Genomic DNA, 14537 nt, shown 5'->3' with positions numbered 1-14537 from the left:
ATTAAAAAGTTTCTGCACGTTGAAAATATTCACAAGTTCTATGTCCGATGAAGAGCTTGTATAACAGAGTAAAATGCTTGGTCTTTCTGACTCCATCTTGTTCAAGTCTGAGTTGTTCTCATGGCCTTCAGGTGAATAGCTCCTGGTTTAGACACGCTAATCAGTAGAGGAATTCTGCTCAGGTCTTGAGTTTTTACAAAAACAGCCCTCCTATTTTCCCTCATAAAAGAAGCCTAAAGCCTGCTTTCTTAATATGAATTTGGGGATTAGTTCTCCAATATGTTCTCCAATATGTTCTTCAATTAGTTCTCCAAATTCTCCTGTCTTCTTGGTTGGCACCTTCTTGATCAAAAAACCTCTCTTTACTCCAAACTGATACTCTGAGTTTCGACCTTTTCAATTTTCTGGCACATGACTTAGGACCAGTAACACTTGTATCCAGGATATATAGATTTCTCAAAACTGATAAGAAAACAACAGAATCGAAATAGGCAAAAGAAGATTCATGGATCACAAAAAAAGGTGTTCAAAATCCTCAGTCATTAGTAAAATGCAAATTAAAAACACAATGTAATATCAGTGCACATTCATTAAAATGGCTAAAATAGAAAAGACTGACAATGTTGAAGAGGATATGGAGCAACTGTAAGACTCATATACTGCTGGTGGAAATGTAAAATGGTACAATATCATATCACACAGACAGATGACTCCTAGGTATTTGCCCAAGAGATATGAAAATACATACCCATACACAGAATTGTACAGAAATATTTATAGCACATTTAATGGTAATAGCTGAAAACTAGAAACAACCCAAATGTCCATCAACAGGTGCATAGGGAAACATACTGTAGTGTACCCTTGTAATGGAATGTGACACAGCAATAAAAGGAATGATACACACTACAACACAGATGAGTATCAAAATAATTATGATAAGTAAAATAAGTCAGACAAATATAGTACATAATATTTGATTCCATTTACATAAAATTCTAGAAAATGCAAAGTAATATATAGTGACAGAAAGCAGATCAGTGGTTGTTTGAGGGGTGAAATGGGCCAAAAGCAGGGAGGAACATCAAGAAAGCAGTGGTTACAAAGAGGCCCATGGAAACCTTTAGGGTAAGGTTAACCCAAACATATGAATAAGTTCACTGCTTGACTATGGTGGTGAGTTCATGAGCTTATACCCTTCAAATATGTACAGTTTATTATATATCAATTGCAACTTTAGGAAGATATTTTAAAAACAAGTTTAGAGCTGCATTAAAAAATTGATAATCAGGCCTGGCCAGTTAGCTCAGTTGGTTAGAACATCATCCCAATACTAAGGTTTCGGGTTTGATCCCTGGTCAGGGGACATACAAGAATCAACCAATGAATGCAGAGATAAGTGGAACTACAAATTGATGTTTCTCTCTCTCTATCTCTCAAAAAATCAATAAATAAAAACATTTCAAAAAAGAATTAATAATCATCAGCATACAGATAGTAGTTAGCAACATGAGGACATAGGCATGAAAACAGGAAAGGAGAATATGTAATGTAGTCACGTATTTAATAACTATTGAGTATCTACTATCTATAGATACTATGCTTGGGATTGAGGGTGGTGAAATGACTACAATATTTCCTGTTCATAATCTAGTGTTGGCGTGACACATATCAGCAGGCAATTAGTGTTGTATGTTCCCAAACAGGAGAAGTTAAAGGGCTCCATGACAGCAGTGGCAAGGTTTTTAAGGGCTCACAGAAAGCTCTCAGGGGAAATAATGTCTAAGCTGAGGCCTGAAGAACAGGTAGGAGTTAGCCAAATAGAATAAGATAACCTGTGCCAAGCAGAGTGACAGCAAACTCAGAGGTCTGGAAAGAAGGAACACAAAGAGTTGAAAATTATAGCTTCAGGGCTATTTGCATAAGATGCTTCAAACCCTCTATCTAATTTGGTATTCTAATTTTGTGTTTTTCTGAAATAAGGCCCCCTTATCCACTCAACCACCAAATTGTATAAATTCGGGCCCCACAAAATCTGGATTTGCCCTTACATAGGAGATTGGTCCTTTTTGAGGGCAGCACAGATTCTAAGCCCCCTTCTATGTTTGGGGGAATTCCCTACATCTTAGCTCCCACTGTGGCAACTCCCTTTATGGCAGCGGAAATGCCAAACCACCCAGAAGCTGAATTTACTTTCTCAACTTTCCTTGGAGTTAAGGACATGGACACTTGACCTAGGCTCTGCCAATCACATAAGTTAGTAGCTAGTTGATATGTGCATACAAAAAGGACCTTGGTTAATACTCTGTAGGTGAAGTTATATCAAAGTAAAATTTCTATAGCATTAGAGACAGTGGTACAAAACTCAGTGTTTAATGCTTGGGAACAGTGGCTACAATTTCCTCATCTGACCAGTTGTGCATGTAGTTTTGCAATTTGTTCCTAGCTATATGACTTATATTGACCTTGATTCTCTAGTCCTTCTTGTCTATTCTGTGAGCTGCACAATATTCTCCTAATAAAATCTTTTATGCTGAAAACCAGGATCCATCACTGTTGTTAATGACTAAGAACCCAAACTGACAATTTGGTATTTGGAACTGGAATACTACAAAATAGACCTTAGAATGTATAACAAGCCAGGTAGAAGAGGCAGAATGGAGGGCACTGAGGACACAGTGCTGGGAAAGTAGGGACTCAGTCAGGACATCAAATGTAAAACATCAAGAAGTATATTCTAACCCTGGTTGGTGCGGCTCAGTTGGAGTGTCTTCCCAAAACCAAGTGGTTGAAGGTTCCATTCCCGTTCAGCATATACCCAGGTTGCAGGTTCATTCCCCAGTTAGGACGTGTATGAGAAAGCAATGAATTGATGTTTCTCTCACCAGAGCTCACACTAGATGTGGCTGTGAAGACAAGAACTAGGGAGGCACAGCTGATTTGATAAAAGAGGACTGCATATCACCTTGATGAGCCTAGTCTTGAATAATACTTGGCTGATCTCCCTTTGGGAAAGAATGTGTTTCCTGTAGGTATGAACATTTTTGAAGGTGTATGTATAAGAAGAAACATATGTATAGGTGACAGTGGGCTGTACCATTCCACCCTTATTCCTAGAAAGGGGGCCCCAATTTTATTTAGCTGTCCATCTTCCTAATACATGACTAAATCTGTAATCCTGCTTCTTTGGCCAGTAATTGGTTTAAGGGGTATATGACCAATCTAGCCAATAAGATGTGAAGAGATGACTGCTCAAGATGTTCTGGGAAAGGTCTTCTTACTGATAAACGGAAACATATACAGAACTACGGCAGCTATCTTGCAACCATGGCAAGAATCATCACGGCAACTAAAGCAAAATCTTTACCGTAAAGCAGAAAAATGGAAGAAATCTCGTTGTTTAGTATTGCCACTGAGCTCCTGAATTAACCGACTTGGAAAACTCCTAATTCCAGACTTCTTGTTTTGTATTATTTAATAATTTTGAATTGGGTTTTTTTCCTTGCAATTTAAAGAATCCTAATCCTGACAGTGTGATTTGGAGAGTAAAATTTGAAGATATGGCTGGCAGGATGAAAAAGAGTTTGACACCACGCAGGGCCTCAACACTATCTGAGGACAGTAAGGACCCACTGAAGGGCTTGACATAATTATACTGGCACTACTGTAGCATTAAGGAGAACAGACTGGACGTGGACAAAGTGAAGCAAAGAGAATGAAAAGCAAAGTGACCACAGATAAAACCTGAGGGGACTCCAACCTTTGAAAAAGTCTCTGGAGAAACTCAAGAGGAACACTAAGAAGTTATAAAGGCAGGAGAAGGACATGAATTATTTGGGCACTAAAGTGAAAGCAAAGGAGAGTTTAAAGGAAGAGTGAGTTATAAAAGGTTATCAAATGCTGGAGAGGTCAAGGAAGAGAAGGATGGAGATCTGCCATATAAAAATTGATTAGTATTTAGTGACCTTTGCAACAGTAATTTCAAGATAATAATGAGGGCAAATGCAATACTAAAGAGGATTAAAGAATGAATAGAAAGTAAGGAAAACAGGTTCATAGGTTAAGGACAGTGACAGTCACATCACAGGTGCTTCTCTTTAACAAATACATGTTGAACTAATGATTTAATGTACAAAGGCCAAGTACTGAGTGAGAGCTATGCTCCTATTGAGTTGTTTAGTATGATGAGATTACGTTAGGGGATACACAGCTAGAGAGAGTTCTGGGGGAGAAAAAAGTTTTCAAGGAGAAAAGCATGCCAATTTATTTAATATTAGTTTTATGTGACACGGGAGCCTTCATAAAGAAATGAAGACTCAAAGAAATGGTTAAGCATGAGTGTTTTCATACTAGATTTGATGAAGAGTGTGAAGTTGTTGAAAAAACAATAGAACAAAAAAGACATGAGCAAAGGGCAGTGAACTGGGGAAACAGCAAGACCTGTTCATTCCAATCCTCAGCATTCTCCATCTTTAGAGGTAAAAATGCTCCTCTTAAAATTACATTTTGGAAGTGTATTAACTGACATGAGAAAACGAGTAAGTGGCTCTGGCTGGTGTGGCTCAGTGGATTGAGTGTTGGCCTGTGAACCAAAGGTTCACCAGTTTGATTCCCAGGCAAGCACATGCCTGGGTTGTGAGCCAGGTCCCCAGTTGGGGACATGGGAGAGGCAACCACACACTGATGTTTCTCTCCCTCTCTTTCTCCCTCCCTTTCTCTAAAAATAAAAAATAAAATAAAATAAAATAAAATGAATAAGTGAAAGTAACTTCTGGATAGAGAGGTATAAGATTGAGATTTGAATTTTCTTATATTTTCTGTTTGTCTTACTCTATTCTATTCTGCTAACCAATTAACTGATACAATTTCTAATTAGAAAACTTGCTTTTAAAATTATGTTTAATATTATCACTGAGGACATTGTATTATTTTCTAACTTTTGGGGTGTTGTAATCCATTGTGTGATGTCTGGAAACTGCCATTTGGCTTGGTAGAAAGGAAAAATGAGAGGATGACAATCTGCAATTCTGACTAATGGGATCTGTTATATAAACATTTACCAACACTGTAAATACTAAAAACATTTTCTGTATACTTGTTCTTAAAAAACATTTGCTTGAAAACACAAACATTGAGAATTTTTACATGATTTATTTAATAATAAACCAATTTAAGGTACAAAAATGTTTAGAGGATTCCAAAATTTAAGTTTTTGTTTAAATACAAATTCACTCTGTAATATGAAAACATATAACATTAGACCTCTAAACAAAATGATTTTATCTACAAAAATTTCTTTCTTATACTAGAAAATTTGCAGAAAACATTTTTTGTGAAATTAAATGTACATTATTTACAGCTGAAAAAGTCATCTAAAAATTATTTCAGAAACTTGGATATATATGTATATTATATTTGTATGCAATCTCCCCCACTCCCAACTAAAAAAAGATCCAAAATATAAAGCAATTATGCTTTTATAGCAACTGACTACTCAAACAGTAGCCCAGGGCTTGGTTGCTTTCTGGGCCTTTGAGAAAGAGTCTTGACTCTTTCAGAACAGCAGTTTACCATTTAGCACTCAACAACCTAAGTTTACTAATAGACGACAGTGCACAAGGGCCTAAAGAGTTAATGAACAAAGTATTTAGGAAGAATTCAGTTTTATAGCAATGTTACAAATAATAGAAGGATGAATTTTGTATGGCCACTTATTTTCTGCAATATTTTAGCTATACTGACATTAGGAAATTGGCTGATAATGTTTTAATTGATATAATTGTAAAATATAAGAGTTGGAATCATAAAATTTAGAACTAGAAAGAAAGTTGAAGATCATCTTCTCTAATCCAAATGCATTCCTTCTTTCATGAGAGAAATGAAGCCAAAAAGAACAAGTAGCTTGCCCAAGGTTATAAAACTAGTTAGTGGGAGACCCACTTTTAGGTTGTTTTTATACCATCCTGCTTCTGAAAAAGGTTCAGCCATACCATGGGCACACTGCAATGTTTAATGTTATATTTTACATATTCATAGGTCAATATACAGTGCGACTGTATTCAACTGAAAATCAATCTAGTGAAACCATAATTTTAACAAAGCATAAAATAGGTATCTAGCATTAAAGAGTAAAGACTTAACACAAGCGGAATGAAAATAGTTCCTATATAAATTTCTTGTTATCTTCTATGTAAGTACTGTATTTACAAAACAACAAGAAAAGATAATACAATGTAAAATTTAAAAAGAACTTTAAAAATGCTTATGATATAGCACAACTGAAAAAAATCTCAAAAGAATGTCTTCATAGTATAAAATGCCTGTTGCATCACAACTGCATTCTGGAACATTTGGCAAACAAAGATAAACAGTTTGGTTTTCCTCTCTCATCTAACAAAGTCAAAATTAACTCTATTCTTTTTAACAACTACAAAGTTAGGAACATCTTTAGAAATTGTCTTAGAATCAAATAGTTTGCATTCAATTGGAAATGTTCAATTAAAAAACAATCATCCATAATTCTTTTGGTTATTTTAATTAAAAAGAGTTGGGTTCCAGCAGTTCATTTTGTTTCATAGCTACCTGAGAGGTAAATCCACTGGAATTGGAAACCACCATCACATAAGGCTGTGCCTGTTGTTCAGTTTTCTCAGTGTCTTCTTTCAAATTATCTTCAACCTCCTTTTTCTCTACATCCTGTGTAAGACTTTTTGTTTCTTGAGTTTTGATAACTGAAGTGATTACAGTGCCAGGTGGGTGGGCAACCAGTTGTGAACTGCGAGGAGAGAAGGTCACCACAGGTGTAGTAGCACTGAAGGACGAAGATGAAGCCACACTGACGGTTCCATTGCAAATGGATGGCACATTGCTACTGAGAACCTGCTGTACATGAGCAGGGCTCAAGACAATCGAAGGAGGAGAACCTGGCTTCTGAGACTGTAACATGACATTTTCTTTCAGCACTGTCATGGGCTGTGATTGTGGAATGGCTTGTAAAATAAATTTCTGAGACCCAGCACCTGATGATGGATCTGTGCTGGCTATAACTGTTGTGATTGGCACTGTCTGGAGTGTTACTGTGTGCAAATGCTGATTCCCAGGAGACACAACCACTGGAACTTGGGCTGAAGCCTGTATAGTCCTATTGAGATTCGGAAATAAATTTGAGAAAATTAACATAGTCCACATCATTTAAAACTTCAACACTGACAAGTCTTTTTGCCAAAATACAAATTATGTATTTCAAATGTTATGTTGTGTATTTTCAACACAACAAAACAATCATGCTGGACCCTGTAGTAAACACTATACATACAGAAATATCCAAAACAAAACTGTCAGGCTGTTAACTATGATAGTATCTGGTTCAAAAAAGTCTGTACAAAGTACCACATTAACACAAATGGGGAAGTGATTGTGCTGGGGAAGGAGGAAGATACCAAAATGTTTAGCATGAAAGTTATGTATGAGCTGCTTGCAAGAAAATTAAGAATTTTAAAACAAATGTAGTGAGTCACTCTCATTACTGTATTTTACTATGTATAATGCACACTTTTTGCCCAAATTTTTGAGGGAAAAATAAGGATGAGCATTTTACACAAATAGGACTAATTTGTTACTGGTATATAAAATTTCTTGTACCTTGTATCTGTTCTTGTGTTTTGTAATTATTTGTTACATAAAATTTGTTGTGCCATAGGTTCAAAAATAAATGCTAAAATTCCTTTATAGTACAAATACCAACCATCTAAATATAAATTAATAAAAAATTGAATTAAAACATTAAAATCAAAGATTTTTTTCCACAAACATGGGTGCACATTATACATGGTAAATACAGCACTCTAGTATTTGAGGGATAAAGACATCAACATACTCATCCACAATCACCAAACTTCATATGATTATAATTGCATCAATTTGTTTTTCTATATAGAGGAAAAATGTTTGACTAAAAAAAAAACCCACCTCAGCCTTATATTCATGTGACAAAATTATCAGAAAAATTTTAACAGTTCAGTTCCTATCATATTACATAACAAGTCATGAATATAATTACCTTGTAAGGTTCTTTAGGCTGGCAGAGAGAGGAAAAAATAAAGACAAGCTTTGGTAAAATAAATAGAGGTGTGTTTTAGCAGTTTTCTCAGCTCAGATATTTGTTAAAAATTTAATCATAAAGCTACAATTTAATACAAACTCTTTTAACATAAAATCCACTTTATTTAATGTTGTTAATCCCACTTATTGAGTAAAGAGGTGCATAGATGACAGTCAATCAATCAATCAAATTTTAAAAGTTTGAAGCTGTGAAATTTATAGTTACATCCATTGTTAATAAAAAAACAAATGTAGTTGAAAAAACTCAGCATCTGAATCTCAACTGTGTTTCCTCTGAATTGTGTAAAGCTATTTTACTAAAGATAAATTATTGCTACTTCAAATGGTTAATAGCTAGATTAGTCCCCATAAACCAAGTGTTAATTAACTATTGCCAGATTATTACAAGGTAAATTTTAGTAAATTACAGTTACAGTGGCCTGTCATATATGTAAGAAATGAAACTGTGGAGGAGAAAACAAATGTGGTAGGTAGAAAGATTGAAAAAAAGACCAAATGTAAATCAGAAGTTCAAAGGAAATAGAAAGACACAAGGTGGCGACCTAGAGCTCATGCATTCATGCAAAATACTGGTTCCCAAGTTCAGACTGCCACCAAAGTCACCATTGTCAAGATCAGTCTACAGCAGAATATTCGCAGTTCTTGTGAAGGACAGCATTAGAAGAGACTGTAAATCAGATAATGAAGATATAATAGGTGGTAGGGTGTGGCTAAGAATAAAGGTTGGATATACTAATATTATGGTGCAGGCAGGGATGAAATGGAAGGTACAGAATAACTTTGGGAGCTAGGGAGCTTTTCCAAAATACACTGTGCCTCCCTTCTCCCCCTGCCTACTTGGATCAGGATATCTTGTGTGGAATCTGAGCCTGGGTATGGTACCTGAGCCTATACCTAAATACCATTTTTTTAAAAGATTTTATTTACTTATCTTTAGAGGGGAAGGGAAGGAGAAAGGGAGAGAAATATCAATATATGGTTGCTTCTCATGCATCCCCTGCTGGGAATTGGCCTGCAACCCAGGCATGTGCCCTGACTGAGAATCGAACCACGGTTGATTGGCTCGCAGGCCTGCACTTAATCTACTGAGCTACGCCAGCCAGGGCACCATTTTTTTTTTTTAAATAAAAAAGATTCAAGAAATTCCAAGCCCTGGCTGGTGTAGCTCAGTGGATTGAGAGCGGGCCTGCGAACCACACAATCGTGGTTCGATTCCCAGTCAGGGCACATGCCTGGGTTGCAGGCCAGTTCCCTGCAGGCCAACTCCCAGCAGGGGACGCACAAAAGGCGACCATACATTGATGTTTCTCTCCCTCTCTCCTTCCCTTCCCCTCTAAAGATAAATAAATAAAATCTTAAAAAAAAAAAAGAAAGAAATTCCCATGCCAAGAGTTCATGTACATGTACATATAGATAAAATAATGTTTGGCATACAGTAAGCATACAGATTGTATCTATAATTATGTATAACCTTACAGCTCTGGAAGTACTATTATCCCCATATTACATGTGGAAAAATAATGCACAAAGTTGAACAGTTTGCATAGGCGACCAGTTAGATAAAAGGCCATCCAACTGCAGAGCCTATGTAGTTAACCATTATAACACAGTTATTTCCTAAGTTTTTTAATAACTTCAGCTATAGATGAATATTTACTATTATATCTTTAAACTGTAGATACCTACAAATCTTTAGTACACCCCTCTTCTCATCCTCTTTCCTTCTCTTGTTTGTGGCACAAGCAATAAAGTGCTTGGAAAATTTTCATATTGCTAATCAGAGCTAACACTATAGACTTTGAAGGTTGAAAATTTGAACAAATTTCTAATTTGTTCAAATTAGAAAAAATGTCCCTTTATTGAAATACCTGACTGTCATCTGCCAGGAAATATATCCTTATGTGGGATGTAAATATACTGGTTTATTTAGACAGATTCTAAAACAATTTTTACTAACAAAAAATTCAGAGATTAAAGGAAAAAATATTATGCAACCTTTTTCCCAACCACAGGAATTTTTAATATTTTTCTTATTTAACAATTAAGCTTCCAGTTGCATCTGGTGAAGTTATACCATATTAAAAAGGTTATGTTACAGTTAACTACTTTAAAAAAAATCTCCTGCCCTGGCTGATGTAGCTCAGTGGATTGAGTGCAGGCTAGGAACCAAATGCTGGCTGCTTTGATTCCCAATCAGGGCACATACCTGGATTGCTGGCCAAGTCCCCAGTGGGGGCCATGTGAGAGGCAGCCACACACTGATGTTTCTCTCTTTCTCCCTCCCTTCCCCTCCCTCTAAAAATAAATAAATAACACCTTAAAAATATCCTAAGCTTGTAACCACCTGGTAAAATACTGGTAATTTAAAATTCCTCTTTCTGAAGCTAAGAAAGACACACAATACAGCTGGCATTGTGTGATGACAGGGATATATTCTGAGAAATGCATCATTATTTGATGTTGTCGTGTGAACATCAGAGTGCATTTACATAAATCAGCCATTTTCAAATGGTGTGCCACAAGAATTTTTAAAACACGCGATATCTGATTAGTTAGTCAGGGGCACCAGCCTCTTTTCCTTTAGATTATCAAATTAAAAAATGACAACAGCCAACACAACAATAGCTGACCAGTGTGAATACCCTGTCTTGAACCATACATATATGTCACATAATAGAGTTGTACTGTATTGGTCATGTGGCATAATAAGGCTGCATCTAATTTGGTAATTCTTGGTATCAGAAATCCTTACATACAAGTATAGGTACCTGATATTTTCAAAAGTCACTCTGGAGCAAAAGGGGTATGTAATTACTTATTATTTTATTTGTTATAAGTCAATCAAAATGATACCTATTTTTGTCAGATCAGCAAAAAATATATACTTTTTGGTATGCCACAGAATTTTAGTAATTAGTTTATGTGTGTTATGAGATAGAAAAGGTTGAAAATTGCTGACACTAATCTAGGTATGGCCTACCACATAACTAGGGTATATGGTATAGCCTATTCCTCCCAGTCTGCAAACCTGTATAGCATATTACTGTACTGAACACTATAGGCAGCTGACACAATGGTAAATATTTATGTATCTAAATACAGGAAGGTACAGTAAAAATATGGTATAAAAGATAAAATGGTAGATCTGGATAGGGCACTCACCATGAGTGGAACTTACAGCACTGAAAGTTGCTCTGGGCGAGTCAGTCAGTGGTGAGATAATGTGAAGGCCTAGGATATTACTATACACTAGATTACTACAAACTACTGTAGGCTTTATAAACACTGTCCCACAAACCTTTCCACTATTTCTTTGCAATGGTGTCAGAAATAGAACATTGAAGCTGTCAATGTAGCTGTCAATGTAGCTGAAATAGAACATTGAAGCTGTCATGAACAGAGATGTAGGCTGAACTGATTGGAAGTATTAAAGAGAAACTTGCTGAGTAAGGCACAGATCATTATAATAGTGACTGTCAGGAGGGAGTAAAAGTTGGCCTGAAGATCATTAGGAATAAGATCTCAAGGCTGAGAGATAAAGGAACACTGGGGATTGTCATGGCAATGTTGTTTTGGCCACTGAATGTTGGAGCAGTGGTCAGATTAAGAAACTCTGTGGTATTCATTGAAAAAAAAAAGAGGTTGGCCCTATCCAGTGTGGCTCAGTTGGTTGGAACATCATCCCATAAACAGAAAGGTTGTGGGTTTGATTCCCAGTCAAGGCACAAGCCTGGGTTGTGGGTTGGTCTCTAGTTGGGGCGCATACAAGAGGCAACTGATAGATGTTTCTCTCCCTCAAATGAGGATAAAAAAATGTTGTTTAACATGGAAAGGGTTTAGAACTGAGGACTCAATATTTTGACTGAAACTTGTTTTTGGTTCTATGACCCTACCTGGCACAAAGGGCTCTCTCTGCCATTGAACTGATGGAAGAAATAAAACCTCTCTATACTTTTCCTCATTACCACCTGAAAACATTTCCAAAGCACAGGTAGGTCCCACACTATCACAGAAAGCTTTTACTAAAGTGGCAGTGACCCTTAACATTTGTTAAGATAGCGCCTGTGGACCTGTGTCCTTATATAGGACTTTAGGTCCTTAACAAAGGATTTACAACAATGCACTCTGAAGATGATCAAGCTAGATTTGAGAAGGTTGTAACACCTTCTGAATATGTAACAGCTGGAGGGACGGGCTTTCTGTGTTGAAAAAGGTCAGTGTCTGCCTGGAATATTAATCTATCGGCTCAAAATTGAGGTACTCTGAGTAAGTGGGAATCTGCTACCAAGCCCCACAAGTACTGTTCCCATCAGGAGAAAAAAAAATTCCTCCTGAACCATATATCCTTCAATTTCTTACAGAAAATTCAGCCCCATACCATCATATACACAGTCCATCACTGGCAGAAATGTTACGTGTGGCAGGACTGTATAACAGTTTTGTTGAGTGTCTACTCAGTTGTCAGGAAGTGTCTTTTAGTTGTTATAACTTTCTATAAGGTTATTATCTTTATTTTTTAGATGAGGAAACAGAAGTTAATCAATATAATTAATTAACAGTAGTTAATATAATTAATATAAATACATATAAATTAATATAAATAGTTATATAATTAATATAAACAGTAGTTAATATAACTCAATGTCACATTTAATAACTCACAAGGCTGGAGGGCTCCATTACACTGCTTTAAAGGTAACTTACACATTATACATTTTTAGAGGCTAATCTTAGTTCTTCAATATATGTTAAAGAAAAAGAAGTTGTGCTAGGTTAGTATATGGACTTCCAAGTTTATCAAGGGACAATTTTAGGAATATATCTTACCAGAGGTTTATTTTTGTTATTTCTTTTAAAAACATGAAGCCAGACTCAAAATTAATTTGTAAAACCATATCACATATGCCAAAATCCATTAAGAAAAGCTTAATCTATTTCAACATAAACATATGCAATTATATGAGATAAAAATAAATGAGCAAAGGAATTGAGAAAATAAAAGACATGTCACTACTTCATTGTAAATAACTGATATAATTCATGTGATTTATGTGAATCAACAGGCACTATGGCAAATTATTAAGCCACTGCTTTGCACTAAACTGCTTGCATTAAAACACTATCTCCACCACTTACTAGAGGTGATCAGCCTCCTTGGCCTCCCCTTGCCTCAGTTTCCTCATCTGTAAAATAGGAATAATATTATCTACATCTCACTAAGTACCAGAATTTTATATACTAATATATGTAAAATGTATGAAATAGTGTTTTAACAGTGTCAGCCCTTGTACATTAATTTAAGTCATATGTATGACTTGACTTACAACTACAGAAAAAATCCTTAAAGGGTCTTTGATTTTTATTAATAAGTAGTCATAAAGTCAAAAAAGATATAGCCAAATTACTTTTTAATTTTCTTTGAAGTAATAATATAGTTATTAAGGATAACATCTCTATTCTCAAAAGTTGAAGATTGAAATCTTTAGGGGTGACATGCCATAATGATGTCAACTTACTTGACAAATTGCCAAACAGAAAAAAAGGGCATAAATAAATATATAGAGAGAAAACACGTAAGGGAAAAGCTATCAATTAAAACTTAGGTGGATGCTCTAAAAAAACAAGCAACCCAATTAAAAAGTGGGCAAAGGACACTTGAACAGACACTTCTCCAAGGAGGACATACAAAGGATCCAGAGACACATGAAAAGATGCTCAGTATTGCTACCTATCAGAGAGATGCAAAAAAACCCCCCAAAACCACAATGAGATACCACTTCACACTGGTCAGAATGGCCATAATAAACAAAGCAACAAACAAGTGTTGGAGAGGTTGTGGAGAAAAGGGAACCCTAGTGCACTGTTGGTGGGATTGCAGACTGGTACAACCATTATGGAAAACAGTATGGAATTTTCTAAGAAAACTAAAAGTGGATTTGCCTTTCTACCCAGCAATTCCACTGCTAGGATTATATCCTAAGAACCCTGAAACACCAATCCAAAAGAACCTATGCACCCCAATGTTCATAGTAGCACAATTCACAATAGCCAAGTGCTGGAAGCAACCTAGGTCCCATCAGTAAATGAATGGATCCAAAAACTATGGTACATTTACACAATGGAATTATCTGCAGCAGAAAGAAAAAAGGAGCTCCTACCCTTTGCAACAGCATGGATGGAACTGGAGAACACTATGCTAAGCAAAATAAGCCAGATGATGAAAGACAAATACCATATGATCTCACCTTTAACAGGAACCTAAACAACAAAACAAACAAAGAAGCAAAATATAACCAAAGACACGGAAATAGAGAACAGGCTGACAGTGACCAGAGGGGAGAGGAGAGGGAATTTCAGGGGGAAAGGGGAAGGGTTTACAGGAACAAGTATAAAGGACACATGGACAAAAACAAGGA

At 36.0% G+C, this 14537-nt stretch overlaps 1 protein-coding gene across 5 annotated transcripts in view; it reads right to left on the bottom strand.

The window, feature by feature from the left end:
• Window positions 1–5281: 5281 nt before the first annotated feature.
• The window catches only part of ELF1 (E74 like ETS transcription factor 1), a 138022-nt gene continuing 128766 nt past the window's right edge, over window positions 5282–14537 (bottom strand). For 4 of the 5 annotated variants that reach the window (XM_037060436.1, XM_037060455.1, XM_037060430.1 and 1 more), the window contains exon 9: window positions 6538–7141. In XM_037060436.1, coding sequence (XP_036916331.1) covers window positions 6538–7141 — 604 coding nt within the window. Of the gene's footprint in view, window positions 7142–14537 lie in introns of all 5 variants that reach the window. The other variant, XM_037060445.1, reaches the window with a different exon arrangement.

The sequence above is a fragment of the Sturnira hondurensis genome, unplaced genomic scaffold, assembly GCF_014824575.4.
Source record: "Sturnira hondurensis isolate 20B ecotype Veracruz unplaced genomic scaffold, ASM1482457v3 Scaffold0001074, whole genome shotgun sequence".
NCBI lineage: Eukaryota > Metazoa > Chordata > Mammalia > Chiroptera > Phyllostomidae > Sturnira > Sturnira hondurensis.
Note: the sequence above shows the minus strand (reverse complement) of the source record. Positions and strands in the feature narration are given on the sequence as shown.